This window comes from Microtus ochrogaster, chromosome 22, assembly GCF_000317375.1.
Source record: "Microtus ochrogaster isolate Prairie Vole_2 chromosome 22, MicOch1.0, whole genome shotgun sequence".
Classification (NCBI taxonomy): domain Eukaryota; kingdom Metazoa; phylum Chordata; class Mammalia; order Rodentia; family Cricetidae; genus Microtus; species Microtus ochrogaster.
The window spans coordinates 15,528,406-15,550,772 of NC_022023.1; the positions used below are offsets into that span (position 1 = coordinate 15,528,406).

Below are 22,367 nucleotides of genomic sequence, written 5' to 3' on the forward strand. Positions count from 1 at the left end.
CTCCAGAGGCAGAAGTCTCTAGACCTCCTGTTCCAGAAGGAAGTCCACTAACACCCTCTACTCCAGAGGCAGAAGTCTCTAGACCCTCTCTTTCAGTAGGAAGCTGGGTGACATCCTCTGTACCGGAAGCAGATGTTTCTAGACTTTCTTCTCCCGAGGGAAGTCCACTCAGATCTCCCACTCCAGAAGCAGAAGTTTCTAGACCTTCTCCTCCAGTAGGAAGTACACTGATGTGCTCTATGCCAGAGGTAGTTGTTTCTGGATGTCCAGAAGGAAATCCACTGAGGTCCTCCACTCCAGAAGCAGATGCTTCTAGACCTTCTCTTCCAGTAGGAATCCCACTGATATCCTCTACACCAGAGGTGGAAGTTTCTAGACCTTCTCCCCCAGAAGGAAGCCTGCTCGTATCTTCTGCTCCAGAAGCAGATGCTTCTATCATTTCCCTTCCGGAAGGCAGCCCGCTAAGGTCTCCTGTTCCAGAGGCAGAACCTTCTAGGCCCTCCCCTCGAGAGGGCAGCCTGCCAACTGTAGGAGTCCGGGACCGCTCCACTCCTTCTCCATCCCCTGAGGCCAATCCACTTTCTACTGGCAGGCCTGAGCTCACTGTGGGGCTGAGGCCACTGGAGTCAAGGTCACCAGAGGGAAGTCCACTTTCACTGGTCCCTGATGGCTGCCCACTGGAGCCAAGGTGTCCCGAAGCTTCTCCGCTGCCTGTGAAGTCACCGCTGAGGTCAGGTGCCCCTGATGCCTCCCCAGGGCCTGGCAGCTCTGTCCCACGTGGCGTTGCAGGTGATGCTGTATATGACTCTTTGGAGGTGGAAGGCACTCCTGGGGCAGAGGGCTTTTCAGTGGCAGAGGGGATTTCAGTGTGGTCCTCTGCAGCTGGGGTGGTGGGAAGCCACGTGGGAGGGATCCCTGAAGGAAAGAAGGCAGCCAAGGTGAAGTGTGAAATGGTGAACTCCTCTCGTTTCAAAGTCACACATGAGTCTGAACGCCTCCCTCCCACAAAACACATCTTCCAAGAGTGCAGGCACAGGCCAGACGACCGCTAAGGGATATGTTTAAGTGTCCTGGCATAGGAGGTAGAAAGGGGAAGGAGGAATAAAGGAAGAAGAGACAGGAGAAGGAGGAAAAAGGGAAGGAAGGAAAAAGGAAGGGTAGGCTGTTGGGGAATGTTATTTTCAGGTGTGTGACTCTTGTTTACACTGCATTTGCTTAACTCTGTGGAGCTGTGTTACTGTGCTTGTCTAAAACACGTGATGGTCCTAAGAAAGAGATGAATGGCAATAGCAGGGCAGGAGCAAGGATAGGAGGGGCTGGCAGACAGAAAGGAGAACTAGACGGAGAACTAAGAACAGGGAGCAAGAGAACAAGGACACCAGGGACCAGCTACCCAGCTACACACGACAAGCCACAGAGAAAGAAGTCAAGAAAGGTATACAAAAACCGAGAAAGGGGGCTGGAGAAATGGCTCAGAGGTTAAGAGCACTGGCTGCTCTTCCAGAGGTCCTGAGTTCAATTCCCAGCAACCACATGGTGGTTCACAACCATCTATAATGGGATCTGGTGCCCTCTTCTGGCAGAACATTGTATATTTAATAAATAAAGTCTTCAAAAAAATCTTTAAAAAAAAACAACCGAGAAAGATAAAAGCCCAGGGGCAAAAGGTAGTCAGGATAATTTAAGTTAAGAAAAGCTGGCAAGAAACAAGCCAAGCTAAGGCCAGGCAGTCATAACTAAGAATAAGTTTCCATGTGATTTATTTTGGAGCTGGGTGGCAGGCCCCTCAAAGAGCCAGAAGAGTAAAGTATCCCACAACAGCAGGTGAATAGGCTAAAAGGAAGAGAGTGACATGGGAAGCTCCCTCTACACCCCCAGGGTCACAGGCTATATGAACTGTGCTTTGTGGGACTCTAAGGGCCACCATCTATACTACCCACTGGACGTGGGGGCCACCACTGAAGAAAACCAAGTCCCCCCCCCTCCAATGCTTCCATATTATTCCTTATATCTAACTCATGGTTTTCAGTGTGGTCCCTGGGCTACCATCCTCAGCATCTCCTGAGTATCTTGGTCAACAAGCAAATTCCAAGTCCCTAACCCAGCCCTCTGTTGATAGAGAAGCAGGGTGTTTAAGCTTAGGGGGTGTTTTCCCTAGCCGTCCCAGTGAAGATGGTGTTGTTGGAGTGAGGGAACCCATCTCCAGGTCAAGAGGTCTAGGGGGTGCCCTGTATAAAGATGCCTTTATTTCCAAGCTGAGGTGCCTATGAGTACAGAGGTTCTGAGGAGAAGAGAAGAAGATCAAAACAGCCTTGCCATTTTAAATATGGTTACATCCCCCTCCTGTCTTGTTTTTGCGGGTATTTTTCAAAACAGCTTATATCTGGGTTTGGTTGTGCAGACCTGTATGTTATCCAGGCTACTAAGGAGGCTGAGGCAGGAGGATTCCAAGCTGGAGACCTACCTGGGGTGTACAGTGAGTTCAAGGCCGCCCATCAGACTCCCACCCTTGTTCGGGCATTCCATCATAGGTAGGTGTGTGGGTTTAGTGTGCATGGCTTCAGGCCATGCTCCAGAGCCCTGCTATACCCACCTGGCAGCGGGGATGTACCCACTGGGGTGTAGGCTGGTTCCCATTCTGTCTGCTTTTCTGACTCAGTGGTGAAATCTGGCCCTGCTGTAGTCTCTGACCCCAGTGGCACAGCATTCACGGCGGGTCCCACCCGAGTGACAATCCGGTCCTCTACGTCAGAGGGTGATGTGGGCATGCCACCTTCTCCTCTTCCTGGAGAGGGCACCACGGACACACCTGAAGGAGATGTGGGAGGTGAATGCCTGCCTTTGACAGGAGTTCATTCCTGCTAGGCCCTTCAGGAACAGAGAAGCAAGGACAGCCCTGAGGTAAACCTGGCCAGTACAAGAGCCTTGCTGACCCACTGCAACCTGGGAATCAGCAAGACAGCAGTTTGTGATTTGTATCTAGTGGATAATGTCACCATGTATCCTCTGTCCCCAAGAGGTTAGGACAGAGTGGTCTGGGATGTCTCTCTCCAGTCTATTGTATATGCTGGACCTAAATAAAAACCTTTACGTTTAAAACAGATTTTACCTTAATAAAGATGAGATTCAACTAACAGGTGGGGACTTGTCACGTGACTCGCCCAAGGTCAATGGCTTAGAAGTACTAGGGTCAATCTTCCCGTTCAAGACCTAACACGGTACCGCCCACCTCGAAGCTAGGCTCGGAGTGTGCCAGTTCCTGATGAATAGGGAGCTCATCTTTAAATGCCACACAGCTATCATTGCATTTGCGGTGGGCAGGGTGATGGCAGGATCCATCGATAAGGGTTAACTTCTGATTGGGGAGAAGTCTCCAACCTGGAGGGGGCCAGGAAGGAACCAGAACTTCTCTACAGGGTAAAGAGAGGTTTAAAGCCAGACATGGTGGCATGTGCCTTTAATCTCAGCACTTGGGGGGCAGAGGCAGGAAGATCTCCATGAGTTCCAGGCCAGCCTAGTCTACGGAACAAATTCCAGGCCAGCCAAGGCAACTTAATGAGACCCTGTCTTAAAACAAACAGACAAATAAACAAACAAAAAAGGACCTTTGAGTCCCCTGAAGGTCTGGAGTGGGTGGTGGGAGTTACAGTTAGAAACTGACTGAGAGTGGCTGCTGGTTGACCTCTGTGGCCCACTGTAAAGACCTAGTCCAGGACAATGGCAGCAGGACGTTGAGGCAGGAGGATCAGGAGTTCAAGACCAACCTTGGCAACAATGAGACCCTTTCTAAAAATACACAAAATAAGTTACAAGGTGTCCCCAGAAGCCTGGGAAAGTTGGAAGCCATCAGTTTTATCCCTTTAGCTACAAACAGTTCTAGAAGACTGTGACGAGACGGCTCAGTGGTTACGAATGTGTGTTCCGTTTGCAGAGGACCTGAGTTTGGATCCCAGCAGCCATGGCAGCAGCTCCCAGCTGGCTGAACTCCTCCTCTGTGCATATACCCACTCCCCATACACAATCAAAAATGATAAAAAATACATCTTCAAATCTAAGATAATTCTGGATTCACAAGAAGTCGCAAGGACACTCAGCTTTGATGGGCTATGTCGAAAACGGGTGGTCCTGCAATCTCCATTCTGGTGGGTTCATCATTACCCTATATAGATGCTATGAGACTTCAACCAATCAGAGCCCAGCATATCATTCTCAAGCGTCTAACTGGTAATGATGGCTTGTTGGAAGCAGTGAGACCTCAGATCCTGAATTTCTTGTAAACAACTTGTTTTACCCTGATCTGAGTGCCTACAGCTGCTCTGAGCACAAGACCCCCAGGAGTTCCTGATGGCAGGAGAGTGGTTTCTGGTGGGTTTGGCTGGGGCGTGGCTGTGTCTATATAATCTGCCCCTGAACACAATAAAGGGGGCATTCTTGGGGAATTCAAGGATGGCCCGTGTCGCTGTCTCTCTGTCTGTGTGTGTTTGTGTATTTTAACCTCCAGCCCCCTTGCCCGAAGCTCGTGAACTGGGTGCCAGCGCACCGAGCACAGACACGGGGGCACGGTGCGTGGCAATAGCTGATGCTATACTGGTAGTGCCTACACAGTGTGCATCAATTAAGCGTATAGGTGGCTGGAGTCTGACAAAGGACACCAGGATTATTTGATTAAACTCGTTACAAAAACATTTACGAGAAGAGAATTGGACAAGAATATGCAAATTAAAACAATATGTAACATTATGCATAAACACATTTGGAGTGTTTCACTTATACTACTCCAATTAGCATTTGTATTTGTATGCAACTTCCTTTGAAGTAGAGACCATTTTGTTACTATTTATAGAGGAAGGAGTAAGGAAGCCCCCCTCCCAGGCAGATAGGGGTGACTATGGTACCTCGGAAGCAGAAGGCATGGTGCCTAGACAACGGGTCTGGAAGGCCGGTCTGGTTGGGGTAGAGGTAGACAGTTCTCACGCCTGGTTTGTCCCCACCACAGGCAGGCCGAGGGGTGACGATGGGGTATCGGAGGCTGCCGTCTGCCAGCCAGCCAGCATAGCACTTGTCCAGGCCGTGGCTCCAGGCAGCATAGAGCTGGCCGGTGGAGGCCAAGGTGGCATTTTGGGCTTCACAGAAGGCCTGCGCTTCCTGGAAGGTGAACTGCTCAAGGCGTGTGATGAAGAAGACTTCCCCTGGGGACAGAGACAACAGCAGCGTGATGGTTCATGTGTGTCGTCAGAAAAGTTCTGTTCCCACGGCCTTGGAGCAGAACTCCCAGCTCCCTACCCTACTCACTGGGGCAGCTCACCCACCTATGTGACACACACTCTTATAGATCCTATAGATCCCCACTCTACACCCTTTAGATCCCTTGGAATCCTGGACAATAGAGACCAGGGGCTCCACTTTGTACTGAGTGGGATTTTTCTGGGACTTGGGACATCTCTTGCTAAAAAAGTCAGTCAGAGTTGAGCTGAGCTGAGCTGAGCTGAGCTAGCTGGTCTACAGGGAACTGGCTTCTACCCCTTCTTATTTAGGTGCTCTAGTCCTAGGCACCCTTCCCTTGACTGATAGAGAAGGCTCAGCTGCCTACCCAAACCCCCAAGCACACTAAGCTCCCTGATCCCTCATAGCCCAGTGACCACTACAGACCTAACTTGCATTCCTCTGGGGTCTCGGCACCCACATATCAGCCAGGACCCTACCTGGCTCAGGGAGCTTGCATCTACCCAGCCTTTGTTTGTACCAGGTTCTGGTTATATATCTCAGTTCACACTCAAAACCCTCGAATGTGGGTCTACAGCGGCCGTGGTATACAGATGGGGGAGCCGAGGCTTACAGAGGTTGAGTGGCCATGTTTAAACTTTTCTAGAATGCGGTCAGGTTTTCATTTGGGTTCTGTGTGTTGGTGACATTCATGGAGGTGTGTGGTTGAACAAGCTTGGGCAATGCTGAGTTAGAGTTAAAGGGATCTGGAGTTACAGGGCTTCTCATAGCCTCTGAGTTCATGGGCTTTGGGACTCTATAATACAGAGGGTGTGTCTAACATCTGTTTATTAGAAATCAATCAATTTAGTCATGCTACAACATGACAGGGAGAAGACATGAGCCTTTGGCGGGGAGACAGCACTTGAATTGAGAGAGGAGAGGGCTGGGCCTCTTTTCCACCTGGAAAGCTGGGGGGGGGGCAGGCCTGGGTGGGTGGTGACAGTTCTACCCATCTTTTGTGACTCTTCCCTAGGCCCTGCTTGTCTGCCAATGCGAATGTGGTAATGTGGCCTGTACCCTCAAGCTTGTCCACGTAGCAGTAGACATCATAGGTTTCTGATGACGGCCGTGTGCCGTAGGTCCTGACTCCGGGGCTGCTGTCCTTGTCACCCACACACGGGGTCCGTGGGCTCACAATGGGGTATCTGTGAAAGAGGATGGGAAGGGGGTGAGGGCCCGTCCTGAGGCTAGGAAAGGCACATCTTGGGTTGTATTTGTGTGTCGAGTTTCTTTCACATCTGGAGGACTTTGGAAGAGAATCCCTTACAGAAGAGGCACTCTGTCAAGCTGCTGGGTGTGGGGGAGAAGGAAGGGGGTCCCTGGGGGGCCTCTTCTGTCTCTTGAAGAGAAATGACTAAGACGTGGCATAAGCATAGTTCCTGCCACCATCTTCCAGAAAGTGTCTTGGTTTAGGGGCGTGTGCAGAATTTAGGAAACTCTACAGTCCCTTCACGAAGCCACAAAGCACTGGGTGTTGTGTCTGGCTGGGGGCCTCTCGGTTAGGGTTGGGAATGGTAGACTTGTCCTTTACCTGACGGTCTGGTCCTGCAGCCAACCGGCATCACACTGCTCATAGCCTGCCTCGTAGGCAGCCTGGAGCTGCTCCGGTGAGGCCATGACTGCCCCGGTGCGCAGGCAAGCCTGCTGTGCCTCCTCGAATGTCAGGGAGTACCTGGTGGAGCCCGGGCGATAATGGAATACAACCCCTGGAAGAAGAAACAGAGGTAAGATTGATGCTTGTGGGGTCTGTTCTTGGCTTGGCTTCTCCATTTGGGCAAAATGGATCGATCCGGGCAATTCCACCTGAAGTTCCACTGGGTGGTGCCATGAGTAGATGGCAGTGTCCATCTGTCTGTCTCAGGTAGGGGACACCATCAAGACCCTTTAGGAAGGCTCCACCAGAATGCTCTTCCTATTTGTAGGTTTGCATTCAGAGGCTGTGCTGAGGGACATCCCTGTCCCCTAAGATATCTCCTGAGCACAGAGAACACCATCTGCCTAGCCCAAGGGGCATGAGTGCTTCCCAGAAAGAACCAGATAATGACATCAGGCTTTTCTTCTTCTTCTTGAGATAGTCTCGCTATATGAACCAGACTGATCTTGAACTCACAACTCTTCTGGTGCTGAGATTACAGATGTGTACTACTAGCATCCTTGGTCTCTAGAACAGGCTTTGTGAGCCATGCGATTTCTGCTACAATTGCTCAACTCAGCCACAATTGTCCTGAATTAGCCATAGACCAAGTCTTAAACACGCGGATATGGCTTTGATCTAACCATCCTTTCTTTGTGAACACTGAAACTGGAAACTTCCATAATTTTCATGTATCAAAAACTATCTTTCTCCTTTTGACTCCCCCTTCCTCGATTATTTAGGAACGGAGAGGCATTCTTCGTTCACAGGCTACCTAGGAGCAGCAGCCTTCAGCCTGCCCACTAAACTTTGTTGCTTTTTATCCTGGTGGGAGGACAAGGGCAGATGAGGTGGGGTCACCCAGAGCAGCATTTTTCACCGTGGGTCTGTTTTGTTTTGAACCAGGTGGCGCTGGCATCTGCCTCGATATACACTTTGGTTTCCACAGGTGACTGAGTCAATCATTTGTGGTTCCAAGAGCGGACATAACTGCCTGGCTTGTCTCCCCAGAAGAATATTTACCTCCTGGCAAGCGGGGCTGGCCAGGGACTTCAGCTGCGCCCGGGGCGAGGGTCACTTGCACCACCAGGTCCTCACTGGTGAAGGCCGTGCCAGAGCCCAGCCCAGGCGTGGTTTCCTCAGGAAAGCCCCAGGGCCTGCTGGCTTCCTCAGTTCTCTCCCCAGCCCCGGGGAAGGCTGTGGCCCTCACATCAGGGACAAGGGTAAGGGCCTCTTCTGGCTCTGAGATAGTGGGGGGCACGTCGAAGATGGGCTTCGCAGTGAGGATCACAGTGCCCCGGGCTTCTCCCTCCGTGATATTTCTGGGCAGGGGCAGCTCCAGGTCTGGCCAGGTCACCGTCTGGATGGTGATGTCATCTTCACCACCCACCCCGAAGAAGTTTTCTGGGATATCTACAAAGTCTTCACCTGGGACAGGATGCAAAGACGAGCTTTAGTGATCAGCTTGGGGCTATTTCGAAGAAACGAGAGCTGAATGTACCCCATGTCCTCCTCCTCAGCTGGAGCCGGGCACTTGGCCCTGCCTACCACAAAGACCTTAGGTTCGTGGCTCCTTCATATCATCAGGGTGGTTCCAGAACCTCTCAAAGATGCCAAACTCTTCGAACGCTAGAGTCCCTTATATAACCTATGTACCACTGCTGGAATCTTATGTCCTCTTTTGGTTGCTTCTAAGTCCTCATACAGCATAAGTGATGTTTCAGTAACTGTTATATGTATTGTTTGGGGAGCAATGGCAAGAAAAATTCTGCACATATTCAGTATAGATGCAGTTTAATTATTAATAAAAGCCTGAGGTTGGCTGAATCTGTAGAAGCACTAAGATGCTCATGATATATTGATCAACCAGCTCACTGCTGATCAAATAAAACCAATTCCGATTTCTACCTCTCCCCCAGCAGCCACTTTGCCCCCTGGGTGTCCAATGGGATGATAGGAATTGGTGACAAGGGAAATCCTGAATCTTGCGGAGGTGAGTTGTGCAATCGAGGCAGGCATTGCAGAAGTGCCTGCCTCAGAGTCCTGGACAAATCAGGGCCTGGCAGACAGAAGGTGGCTATTAATAAAAAGAATGCCCGTGAGGGTGATACTTCATTCTTCAGTGGTGAGACAATCGAAAAGAGAGGGTGGCCCTCGTCACAACAGATCAGGCTGTAGAAGCATGGAATGAGCTGTCACTTTATTGTCTCCAAGCGGATAGTAAAATGTATGCAATACATTTACCTAATTTATGCTGTTCATTTTTTTCCTCCAAGAATTAGGAATTAATTATAACTTAAAGTGTGCTAAATAGGAGATAAAACTTACTTAAAATCTTTGTTCTAATTTTTCCAAATGAAGTTATGGAACTTACCCCTACCCTTTACAGAAACACTTTTTTTTTTTTTTTTTAAGGTGCATCCAGATTAAAAAGGAAGGGACCAGCCCAAACGGAAGGAGATGATAAAAATGCGGGGCTCAGAAATTTAGTGGTACCTTCCCGAGATCTTATTGGGACCTGATTTTGATGGCACGTTCCCCTCCCCCCCGACCTTCAGCCCCAGCCCCACCTGTGTAACAGATGGCGTCATAGCGGGATGAGGGATCAGGATAGCCTGTTTGGTTGGCGTGTAGATAGACAGTCCTCACACCCAGGAGGTTGCCGCCGCAGTTGGGCCGAGCCTTGGAGATGGGGTAGCGCACGCTGCGGTCGGCCAGCCAGCCGGCGCTGCACATGTCCATCCCGCCCTGCCAGGCCAGGTAGAGTTGGCCCGTGGTGGCCAGTCGTGCCCCTAGCCTCCGGCACTCATTGGCTGCCTCCTGGAAGGTGAACTTCTCCGGAGAGGTGGCATAAAAGACCTCGCCTGTGAAGGACACATCACACCGGGTGAGGCTTTCACTCCCATCCCACCCTGCCTGTGTCCCCAAGAGGTCCACGGTTTCTCGGACGTTTATCCTTTTTTTCCCCCGTGGTCCCACGTTAGTATCTCCCAGCTTGTCTGTCACTCCCCAGTCTCCATTCCTTTCTGGACTTTTGGGTAGGATGGCATCAATCTCCTAACAAGGACCTCCTCTCCGGAATAGAAAAGCTGCCAAGGGGTGGAGCAACAGTGAAATCCGAGCCCCCTATGGCTGGTAATTGCTGTTCATCTTCCCACCACTAGGGGAGCTTTCCTTTGACACAGGCACTGCCAAATTCAAATTCTGGTTAGAAAATCAGGTCACCTTTGACCCCTTAGAATATTGACTTCCAAACCAGGGTTTATAGTACCCAAAGAGGCCATTATGGGCTAATTTTAGGTCTGTTAGCTTTTAAACAATATTTTCTAGAACCTGCCAAGGTTGCGATTAAGGATGGGGGGGTGGGTAATCTGATCACACCTTGGTTCCAGATCTCCTTGTTCAGGGGCAGTTCAGACAAGCTCTTGTATTCATTGTGGGTTAGTCAAAACTGGGGACACAGATGCTAGTTACTTAACAGAGGGTTTGGTTCCTGAGGTGAGAGCCATAAGGAGGGCCTCAGTGGTAAGAGAGTTGGGGTATGCCACCACCAGCTTCTCTCTTAGCTGGAGGAGCTCGGGATCTATGGGAGGCTTGTTCAGAGAGTGTGTGGATGTCCAGAGAGATACATGGGTGCAGATGGCTGTTATCTACATGGCGGGGTAACACTATGTTCAAAATTAGCACCCTTATTAAAGAGAGAAATGATCTCCCTCAAATATCCCATCCAAAGGCCTGAGGTGGGATTTCAAGATGGAAGCAGGGAAATGGAGAGAGGGTGACCAGGAAATATGTTTCCTGGGAAACTGTGTCTGTGGTGTCCACCCTAGAGTAGCTTAGGATGTCCCTCTTGAGTGGGGAGTGGAGGTCAGAGTCTGCCACTGGGCTCCATGCCAGACGTGATCCTGGCTTGGCTGGCACAATGGACGGACCTTAAGACAGGGGTGGGTTGGCCAGAGATACCGAGGTTCTGGATAAGAGAGACAGTCCAGGGGGCTTTGGAACTTGGGGTTTGGTGGGAACACCAGATGGTTTGCAGGTGCCTGTGGCCATCAAGACCCCCTCCAAAGTGGAGAGTGAGGATTCCAGCCAGAGCCCATCCCTCTTTATGGCGGGAGAGGACTGAGCAAGGCATGGTGTAGCTATCGCAAATGTGAGCATGGTGGTGGGGAAGGGAAAGCGTCTTGAAGGGAACCTCACCCTCCATCTCCTCTGCGAAGCAGTACACATCGTAGGTCTCATTGGTGTCTCGGATTCCGTAGGTTCTCACTCCGGGAAACTCATCCTTGTCTCCATAGCAACCTTCCCGAGGAGTGTGGATGGGGTACCTGTTGGGAAGTCAACACGGGAGTGAGAAGCTGGGAACTAGAGGAAGCCCAGGCTCCCTGTTCTTGTAGCCTTCACCTTCATAGGAGGAAACAAAGGCATAGTAATACCTCTAGAGTCCACGTCTGCTCTGAGCACCGACTGCCTCTCCAGGTCCCAGTGCTACTCACCAGCCTCTGTTACCGCATATTCTTGGTCCCAAACACACTCTTGGGGAGCAGATGCTTTTCATGGAAAAGGCCAGAGCCTTGTGGATTTTGTAAACTAGAAACCTCTGTGAGGACCGCTTTCACTGCCACAGCAAGGAGCAGCCACAGACAGCAGGTAACCAAGGGGGCGTGGCTATATTTCAACACAACTTCATTTACAGAAATGAAGGATGAGTTGGGTTGGGTTTGGCCATGGTGCCTATTTGTACCCAAGGGAGGCAGGGGATGGGCTCTATTTTACACTTAAACTAAGGTCCAGAAATGTTAATAGACTCGTTCAAAGTCACACAGCTTCCAAATCCCAGTGTTTGGATTTGAGTCTGGCTCCTTCTGAGGTCAGCATGTGAACTCTTGACATAAGACTGTTGTCTCACTTATGTTTTTTATTTACTGATTTTTGTGGTTTGTCCCAGTTAGCTCCAGCCATCCACTTGACACAGTCTAGAGCCATTTGGAGAAGTCTCAGCTGAGGGATTGCCTAGATTAGCCTGTGGTCACGTCTGTGATGGGTTGTCTCAGTTTATGATCAATGTGGGAGGGCCCAGCCTGGAGAGGCAAGAAAACAAACTGAGCCTGCCTGTGGGTGATTCAGACAATGAGCCCATGAGCCTCAAGCAACATCCCTCCATGGCTCCTTCCTCCCAGGCCCAGGGTTCTTGCCCTCATTTACCTCCGTGATGGATTGGGACCTGGAACAAACTGAAATGGACCTTTCCCTTCCCAAGTTGCTTTGATCAGAGTATCCCAGCTCAACAACAGAGATGAAATCATGATCGTGCTGTATGGCCTTGTGACCTATGATCCCTTGGCTTGCCCAAGCTTGCAAAGCTGTCTTCCTGAGGCCTTGTATTCTGGCTTTGGGGCTATCACCGTGATACACATGGAGTGGACAGTCTGTCTTTGCAGGCTCGGAACACTGCACTGGGATCCTCGAAGCAGGCTTCTATCTACACTGCTTTGCCATCAGGTTCTCAGAAAAAGATGCATCTATATGATTGATTTATGTAGGTCTTGTCTTACCAAAAAAGGATATAAATAAGGTCATATACTAAAATAAACAAAACGCTAAGGTTAAAGACTAACAAACCAGAAGGAAAGAAACATTGACAATAGGGAAAACAGGCTAGAGAGTAGTGAAGTAGTGGCATTATTTGTCCTGGAAGAGAATAATGGTGACCTGGGATGTTGACAACGCTGGACCCTGATCCCTAACCTAGACTGGCCACAGGGTCATGTTCACACCAGCTAAGTATCACTCATCGCCTGCCCCATTGGCTAGGCCTCTTATACCAGGACCTCATCTCTGATGCATTCTTCTTTAGCGGGTTGGGGTCTCACCTGACGGTCTGGTCAGCCAGCCAGCCTGCGTCACACTGGTGGAAGCCATCTTCGTAGGCGGCCTGCAGTTGCTCAGGGGTGGCGATGATGGCACTGTTCTGCAGGCAAGCCCGCTGAGCTCTGTCAAAGTCCAGCGTATAGCGCGTGGAGATGGCTCTGTAGTGGAATACAATGCCTGTGGGACCCACAGACCAGAGGGGCTGGTTAGGTGTGACTTCTGTTGAAGCTCTGGAGAAATGGTGGCAAGAACCAAGGGGACCCTGGGCACTCTCTGGTTCAGGCTGACATGGTTTCCTTCTCTGACTTTTTTACTATAATATTTTATTGACTCTTTGGGAATTTCACATGTGCAAATAATGTCTTTTGATTATATTTACCCCCAAATCCTCTCCCTAACTCCTTCCAGCTCCACCCCAATATTCCATCCACCCCACATTGAGTTCAACTTGTGTTGCCTGTATACTCATGGGTGTGGGGCCATCTCCTGGAGTGTGGTCAACCTACCAGGGACTGTCCTAAAGAAAACTGGCTCTCCCTTCCACCAAAGCCATCACCTGCAAATAGCTCCTCAGCTCCTGAAGTTGTACGTGGTTCTTCTGCTCTTGCTGCAACCCTTTCTCCTCTTCACCCTGCCCCACCCCATCCCACCCCACCCCACGGCCTTAACAGGGTGCTCAGCACCTCCTTACAAGGCATTTTTTTAGAACACCCATAATAATTCAGACAACTAGAAAGTTCTTTGAGCTAAGGCAAAAAAGTGTCTCCTTGAGATTTTTTTTTTTTTTATCATTCCAGGACCCTTTATTTTTCCCCTCCTGGGGAAGGAGACACCAAGGGTTCCATGTCTCCAGTAGTCAGGGACATCCTAATGGGTTCTCTTTGAGAGAAGGGTGATCAGGGAGTGAGGGCTCAGCCACTTCTTTGGTCCCTGAAGCTGAGGATAAAGGGATTGTGGAGGAGGAGGAGATGCCTGGATGATACGTGAGGAAGCCGCTTTCATTCGTTTCTAGGGTCAGATCAGACACACCGTTTGACTCATTGGCTCAGGTGCAGAGTGCGCACTCTTACAAGGCCCTCTGTGATGTAGGACGCACCCCTCTGCGTATGCCTGTGGGCCTTTAACTGAAGAGGGAAGATGCACCTTGACTGCGGGTGGCGTCATCCAAGAGGAAACAGAAAACAGAGAAAGGGAGCGAGCTGAGCTCTGTGGATTCAGCTTTCTGCTTCTTGTGTGTTGATGCAGTATGGCCAGCTGCTTCATAGTCCCACTGCCGTGTTGTCCCCACCATGGTGGACTGTATCCCCTCAAACCGAGAGCCAAAGCAATTCCTTACTCCCCCAAGTTGATGCCTCTCAGGCATTCGACCACAACAACAAGAAAAACACCCAACAAATCAAGGATGGTTGCAAGCACCAGCTGCCTATGCCAGGATGTATTTATGTGCCCTGCCTTCAACATCCTGATCCCACAGAGCATAGCATTGCCAGCTCCACACTAGAGGAAGCCAAGAATAAAATGGGTATGCAGAGGGGCTGAGTGGGAAAGCTAGCCACCAAGGTCCACCCTGATGAGGACATCATGGCGTTCCCATAGGAGGCCTTTACCTTTTACTATGACCTCCAGGGTGGCTTCGCTGTCCTCAATGCCATGCATCACTTCGCAGCGATAGATTCCCGAGTCATTGGAGCGAAGGTTCTGGATTTCCAAGGTGGCGTCACTGGGGATGGCTGGATAGTTGGGTAATGATACCTTGTCTTGGTACATGCTGTTGACTCGAACCTGTCCTTCAGTGGCCACTAACAGCACGACTTCTTTCTCCTTGGAAACACGGCTCCACTTGATTCTTGGGGCGAGGGGGGCAGTGGAGGGGGCAGTGGTCACAGGATGCATGGGGTCGATGAAGTAGCAGGGGATGGTGAGGGAAGTCCCGAGGAGGACCTTCAGGGGGGACGGTTGAGGGATGCTCACGCTCAGTGAGTTGTCATGGTCTGTGGGGGAAGAGTGGGAGGACAAATAAAAACATTAGGAGAATAGAGACCACAAGCCACCCAGACAGTTCTGGAGACGCAGCCATGTGAGAAGTCCAAATCCCTCCAACCGTGGAGTTCCCTGGGAATCCCCTTCAGGTCAGCATCCCTTAAGTCTCTGTGCCTAAGACAAACTTTAGAGCCAGAAAAGGATTCTTCACAACACCCCCTTCAGGTCAGCATCCCTCAAGTCTCTGTGCCTAAGACAAACCTTAGAGCCGGAAAAGGATTCCAGAGGAACATGGGAGAGACAGCACAGCCAAGACCTCAAACTATAGACACCTAGGGGTTGCCAAACCATAGATAAACATGACTCCTATTTTTAGGGTAGTTTCATGTTTGATTTAGAGATTTGAGAAAAAATATATTGGGGTATTTATTTTGGATATGATGAGCTCCCCACAAAAGGTTCATGTGTGGGAAATTTGGCAGTGTTATTGAGAGGTGATTGGATCATGAGGATGCGAGCCTCATCAATGGATTCCTCCGTTGGTCAATTCAGAGCTGAACTGGGATGTGGGACCTCACTGAAGGGAAATAGATCATTGTCCTCCCCCTGTCTCTCCATATGTCTCTTTGTCTCTGTGTGTCTCTGTCTGCCTGTCTATCTGCCTCCTTGTCTGTCTGTCTCTCTGCTTCCAGGCTGCCAGGAGGCGAACTGCTCTCCTCCACTGTACCTTCAGGTGTGATGTTTCTGCCTTGCCACAAGCAAGCTGTTTCCCTGAGACATTTTCTCACAGAGGCAGGGACCATCCAACACACCGGGTGCAATGATTATCAGGGGGTATAGAAAATTCTACACAACCTTTGAAGTTGAGACACTGAACTTCAAAGGCATATTCATCCCATCCTGAGAGGTCAGCCTTGGATTTTAGCTGGACCTTGTGGGAGGGCAAGGCTTTTAAGGTAAAGGGCGAGGAGATGGGGGAAGAACAGGAGGTCAGACATTTTTTTTTTTTATCTGTAGAGTCCGATCTGGAGACCTGACTGGGTAGGAGTGGACAACATAAAAATTATGGAGTGTTTCAGTAGAGAAGACGTGGTGTTTCCCGAATCCTTGTTGGGATGGGAGAGAAACAGCCTTCCACACAGCACCTTTCATGGGAGGTCTTAAATTTACAGAACCTTCCTTTCAGGAGACGCTATGGGTCGAAAGAAAAGTGTTTCAGATGGATGTGGCTGGTGGATACATAGCAGGGTAAGGATGGGCAGAGGGCAGGAATGTCTGGAGTCCAGCCTGGACCTTTTGATGTCTGGACAGACTCCACCATCCTTCCACAAACACCTCCATCTGCTGCCCGGTTCTGATGCAGCTGGCCACAGCTTGATTCTGCAGTGGTGGTCTTGGAATAGCTAGAGGCCACTGTTGAGGCCAACTCAGTGGTTATTAAGTGTGGACAGAAGTTTCTATTCTGCCCAAACTCACAGCCATTCAGTCCAAAAGAAGTACACAGAAACTTACATTAATTATAAACTATTTGGCCTATTGCTCAGGCTTATTACTAACTAGCTCTTACAAATTAAATTAACCCATAATTCTTATCTATGTTTTGTCATTTAGGCAGTCTCATCTTGCTTGCTCTGCATCTGGCTGGTGACTGCATCTCTGCCTTTCCTCTTCCCAGAATTCTTAGTCTGGTCACCCCGCCTATACTTCCTGCCTGGCTACTAGCATCAGTGTTTTATTAAACTAATACAAGTGACATTATCCCACAGCAATCAAACTCCCAGGCAGCCCTCTCAGGGGGCTGTTTTGACTGATGTGAACACGTCTCTCTCCCCAGGTGGTGGCCAGCACCTGGATATTGGTGGGTCCCTGAGCACCAACGGAGGTCTAGCTACTACTACATCTACACATTCAAAAGCTGTGAATCAGGCCAATAAGAGAGGGCACCTGGTATGGAGATCTGGGATTCCAGGGCTAAACATGGTTGTGAGACCTCCCTCACAGAGGTGGGGGTGGGGGACAAGAGGAGACTTGGACCCCCTTTCTCCCACCAACCCACTGTATCCCAATGCAAAACTCTTAAAACTTTGGGGATAACACAAGGGCTGCGACCTCTCTTCTGGAGGAAAGACCAGTCCTTTCACCTCTGTTCCTCAGGCTCTTTCCTCCTCTTTCAGGTTCCCACCTGTGCTCCCTGGCAGCCTTTACCTTTGACTTTCCATGTCTTCTCTGCCCCGTTCTCACTGTGCAGTAGTTCTGAATGAGATCCCCAAGGAGAGGGTGCCATGAAGAAGGCCCAGAAAGTGGATGCCCTTGCTAGAGGGCATCCAGGAGTAGATGCTTGTGCACCAGGCTCGGGGGTTATGGGCACATGTGTGAGTGCCTTCCTACTGCAGCTAGAAAGGGGCAGGGCCAGGAAAAGGCCAAAAGAATGGGGAGAAGGGGCTGTGTCCCAGAACAAAGTTATGTCCTGAACTCAGAACCCAGCACTTGCCCATTACTGTATAAAGCAGCCATGTGTGGAATGGTTTTTACCTGGAATTTCTTCTGAGCTCACTGCAGCGATGACCCTCAGAGTCACAAAGACCAGTAGTAAAGTGGTCATAGTTCACCTGGAAGAGGTAGCAGAGGTGTTATTTGGACAGTTACGGCACAGCGAGGTGGAAGAGATAACGTGATAGAATTCACACCCAAGGCTTTGAAATATCGCACAACAGGAGGTTGCAATGTTTACGTGGTGTTTCCTCTGAGAATCCTTTCCTCAGAGACTGTCAAGCCTTTCTTAGCCTAATTCCAAGGTGGCTGGTCCATTGATCCCCCCATCTTCTATCTAGTGGAGACTCATCCTAAGGAATTCCTGTGATAGCTATTGATAGGGGCACGGTCAGCCATAGACGCTCAGGTTTACACACCGTTCTCAAGTGTCTGCTAGGAGTTTTGCATCAGACAAAAACTGGAATTTGTATATTGGGATAACCCTCCCCTCTACAGTGTGGATGGGTCACAGCCAACCACCTGAAGACCCGAACAAAAAAGGACCCTCTCCTGAGGGAGAGAGACCTCATCCCTGATGGCCTTCCAGCTGATTTTTCCTCCTTTTGGACTTGACCTGAAGAACAAGCCTTTTCTGGGGCTTAGAACATGTGGTACCTCAAACTGAAGAGGAGCAGATAGCTTCCCTCTGGTTTCCTTGCTAGTCTGTCTGCAGCTCTGCGGATGCAACCTCCACTTACATAATCCTTATTCTCTCTCTCTCTCTCTCTCTCTCTCTCTCTCTCTCTCTCTCTCTCTCTCTCTCTCCCTGCACCCTGCACCCTGCACCCTGCACCCTGACACACAGTCATGCAAGGGAATGCCTTCTGCTGAAAATGAAATGGCATATAAAAACAATTTGGTCAATGGTGGAACACATATATAACAATAAGTTTATCAAGGAGGTGAAAGCTCCCCCTTGCCTAGTGACATGGCACAGTCCTGCGCAGCACAGTTCTCAACTGTTTGTAATGATGCTGGTGCAAGCAAATTTATCACATGCCAATCATACGAAAGGTTGGGAAAATAATTATGTATATGGCATGCAATACTTGGCAACGGCAATAAATGACGGTTACAATGTCTTTCCTATGTTATACATGTGTTATTACTTTGTAAGTATTACTACTTACAAAACCATATAATTAAAGCAGTCCACTAAGCAGCCTTGGACACTTGGCATTTACTGTGTATCTTAATTGCATCAAGAGGCCATGTAAATGGCTAGGATTGGTTCAGTGCTCAAGTGTTTTTTTTTTAGTATGCTTGAGACCTAGTGACTCACACATACACACATGCACACACAACCACAGCCATGATGAATGAGTGAACTCTATTGCCCAGATATGTTCAAGCACACTAAGGACACAGGAGAGGGAGGAGAAAGAAGGGAGGGAGGAGGGAGGAACGAAGATAGGGAGAGAAGGAGAGGAGGGAGGGGAAGTGAAGGGGAGGGAGAGAAAGAAAAGGAGGGCAGGAAGTGGTGGAGAGAGAGTTATTGCTTTTGAGAACCCTATGCAACTCTTCAGATGCAGAGCAAGGACAAACCATGCAGCTTCCCTGATGCAATCTGGGTGTGCCACCCACTTCAAATTCAGGAACCTTGTGTATTTTAGCAAGGATCGTGTGATTTTAGGCCCTAATCGCAAGATTCAAGGCCCTGGCTAGAATCAGAATGGCACCCCTTAACAGGCTGTGACATGAGTAACTCACACCAGGAAGCGAGAACCGAGGACTCCCGTGGCCCTCTTCTGGATCAAATGCAGCGTCTGCCATACGCATCGGAAAGTGGAGCTTTCCTGACTGTCATTTATGGACACAGATCTGCTGCAACCACCACTTAAGGGTCTCTGCTGCACCGCAGGGACCCCCAACTCCAGCCAGCAAGCATAAGCGACTTTATCAAGCCACCAGCTGGAGCACTGGTCTTCAGCCAGCTGCATGTAGAAATGGTCTGGGTGTCACGGTACCACTGCCCTGGAGGGTGCACAGCCATGTCACACACACCTGAGACTTGCACTGTGTGGCTCCATGCCCCATGATCAGGGGCATCAGCATTTACTTGTGGTCTAAAAAGAAGAAAGGAAGACTTGGGGATGGGGCGGTGCACACAGAGCATCCTCAGTGGAAGCAGGACCCCTGGCCTCCACACCTCAGTCTCAGTTCTCTCAGAGTCTGATGGTCCAGCAGGTGTCACCCTCTGCTTAGTTACCGCAGGCTGGGCTAGGCAAGCGCAGGGATCTGGGGAGCTCAGAGGATGCTGGCAGGGGAGACACTGGCATTTCCATTAAGAACTGCCCGGGGAGGGACAGTCTGGGCCCAGGACAAGGTAATCCTTTCTTGTTGTAGAGTTTGGCATTTTTTTTTTCGACCATCCATCATCTACCCATGCCCTACGTATCTATCACCTGAGAAGTGAAAGGCCCTCCTGTGTGGCTGAGGGCTTAGAGGCAACCCCGTTCTGTAGAAAGCCTGGAAAGTTCCATCGTTCTGAGAAATGGTCGCTTGCTTCTCCTTAGGGATTTTCTGACTTAGATGCTAACTTTAAAAGAACCTCTCATACCATGTGTCGGGTACTTGGAGGGGACACTGAGGTGGAGAGGGGGCTCTTGTTCAAGGTCAGTCGACCAGTCAGGGCTGAGAAATGGTTTCCTGGGGGGTCAAGGAAGATCGGCCTGAGGTGTGTTTGCAGACCCAGACACAAAGCTAGCCTGTTCCTCCCTCACAGCGCTCTTCACTTAGAAGTTTTGTGTATGTTTCGGAGTTGTGTTTCTTCGTTTGCTCCCTGAACAAGCCGGACATTGTCTGGTATGCAGTGGTCTGTGGGACTTGGGCTTGCTCTGTTTTTCTCCCTGGCTTAGACCAGGAAATGTGAAGGAATGAGGAGGGGAGGGGGAGGGAGGGAGGGAGTCAGTGCAGAGTGGGCAGCAAAACTAATTTTATTTCTTCTTAAAAACTTTGGGATAGAAATATCGCAATAAATATGCTCTTGTGTTTGTGTGTGTTTTCTCAGTTGTAAAGAAAATAGGGAGAAATTCCATTCTGTCTGGGCTCCAAGCCTCTCTGGGACTCACTGGGTCTTTTATGTGAGGAGGGCTGACTTCGCCAGCCCAAGCTCGCTCGTGGACAGAGAGACCTTTCTCAATGGGAAGAGAAGTGAAGCAGTTGGAAAGGGATGGTATAGGCAGGGCCTTGAGGCTGGGGAGGTGGAGAAGAAGACCTGAGATGGACAGTGGCTGGGACTCAGAGGCACCAGGGATGGCCCAGTGGAAAGCCCTGGGATCCTGGTGTGCCAGGGATTGGCCTTCTCGGGAGAAAATTGTTTGGAGTCTTAACCAGGAAAAGCAGCAGGCCCCTTGCTGTGGGACAATGGTCTTTCATCCTGTCACTGTATTATTTTTAATAAAATGCTGGTTGGCCAGTAGCCAGGCAGGAAGTATAGGCAGGGCCACCAGGCAGGAAGTATAGGCGGGGCAATGAGAATTCTGGGAAGAGAGAAGTTTCAGTCTGCAGTCCTGACCCAGATACAGAGGACACAAGATGTGACTGCCTCACCAAAAAAGATACCAAGCCATGTGGCTAACACAGACAAGAATTATGGGCTAATACAAGTTATAAGAGTTAATAAGAAGCCTGAGCTAATAGGCCAATGTAGACCTCTGTGTGATTTCTATGGGACTTAATGACTGTGGGAATTGGGCAGGACAGAAAACCTCAATCAACAGTCCCTGCTTTTCAGCTATGTGTGTGTGTATGTGTCTGTCTGTCTGTCTATCTCTATCTCTCTCTGTGTATCTGTCTGTCTGTACCTCTTGGTATGTATCTATTTGTCTTTGTCTTAATCTCTTTCTCTCTGTGTGTGTATGTCTGTCTGTATCTTTCTTGTGTGTCTATCACTCTGTGTGTCTGTCTCTCTGTATCTGTCTTTCTTGTGTGTGTGTATCTGTCTGTCTCTCTGTATGTGTCTGTATCTTGTGTATCTGTGTCCCCCCCCCCCCCGTGTGTGTGTGTCTGTACGTACATGTGCCTGTGCTCCACAGTTAGAGGCAGGGACTCCATCAGATCATGGAATTGAAGGAGAAGCTCATTCTCTTATTCTGAATTCCTTTTCCAAGTCAAGACTCAGCCTCTGGCCCTGTGGGGCCCCTTACTGCCTATTAACACAGGACATGTCCATGCTGTTTCGCAGATGGAATAAGATGTCTTGCCAGCCAGTTCTTCTCATCTGGGCTGGGCACTGTGCCTTTGGCTCTGCACACAGCACATGCAGGCTTTAGCACTAATAGGCACCCTCCAATGCCACTTTCTCCCATCACCCACTTGTTAGTCTGTGTGAACCACTTAGAACCTGTGGATTGGAAGTGATGGAATGATTGTGGGAGGGGAGGCTTCCTACCAGAGGTGAGGACTGGACTAGGTGACTTTCCATAAAGAACAAAACTGTTTTCATTTTAATAGCAACATCCCCACCTTCCAAATGCCAGGGAAACAGGAAACAGGGTGGCTGGGGGATCACTGTCCTCCTGCATCCCAATGCCACCAATGTTTAATTTTTGTAATTGCCATCTTTTTCCAACCTATTTTTTGTTTCCACAGAACTCAATTGATCAAGTGACAGTTTTGCTCCTTCAGAAAAGTTAACGATGGGGTTTACAGTGTGACCTTCTTCCCAAGAGGTCTGTACAGTTAGGTAGCTCAGGCAGGAGGACTTTCATCTCTTCCTGAATAGAGAATCAATGGGAGATTCCAGTTCCTCCTCTGATCCCAGTTTAACCAGTGGTCCATTCCAATGCCAATGGCTCCCACCATCCACTCCACATAAGACCCAGGACACAACCTCAGAGATCTGGTGTGCTCCCTCTGGGGTCTGGTGTGCTCTCTCAGAGATCTGGGGGTGCTCACTCCAGGATCTGGTGTGGCCCCTCAGAGATCTGGTTGCTCCTTCAGGGATCTTTAGTGCTCCCTCAGAGATCTTGTATACTTCCTTGGAGATCAGGTGTGCTCCCTCAGAGATCATGTGTGCACCCTCAGATTTCTATAGCACTCTCTCAGGGATCAGGTGTGCTCCCTCAGGGATCAGGTGTGCTCC

General features: G+C 49.8%; 1 protein-coding gene across 1 annotated transcript in view; it reads right to left on the minus strand.

Annotated features, from left to right (window-relative positions):
- The window catches only part of Acan (aggrecan), a 59,240-nt gene that overhangs the window by 16,605 nt on the left and 20,268 nt on the right, over nt 1-22,367 (minus strand). Inside the window, exons 2-12 of the mRNA XM_026784404.1 lie at nt 17,282-17,358; nt 14,377-14,760; nt 12,772-12,946; nt 11,099-11,226; nt 9,469-9,762; nt 7,922-8,326; nt 6,797-6,971; nt 6,283-6,410; nt 4,896-5,189; nt 2,594-2,809; nt 13-915 (exon numbers count right to left, since the gene is read on the minus strand). Of these exons, the coding sequence (XP_026640205.1) occupies nt 13-915; nt 2,594-2,809; nt 4,896-5,189; nt 6,283-6,410; nt 6,797-6,971; nt 7,922-8,326; nt 9,469-9,762; nt 11,099-11,226; nt 12,772-12,946; nt 14,377-14,760; nt 17,282-17,351 (3,172 nt within the window). The 5' untranslated portion in view covers nt 17,352-17,358. The remainder of the gene's footprint in view (nt 1-12; nt 916-2,593; nt 2,810-4,895; nt 5,190-6,282; nt 6,411-6,796; nt 6,972-7,921; nt 8,327-9,468; nt 9,763-11,098; nt 11,227-12,771; nt 12,947-14,376; nt 14,761-17,281; nt 17,359-22,367) is intronic.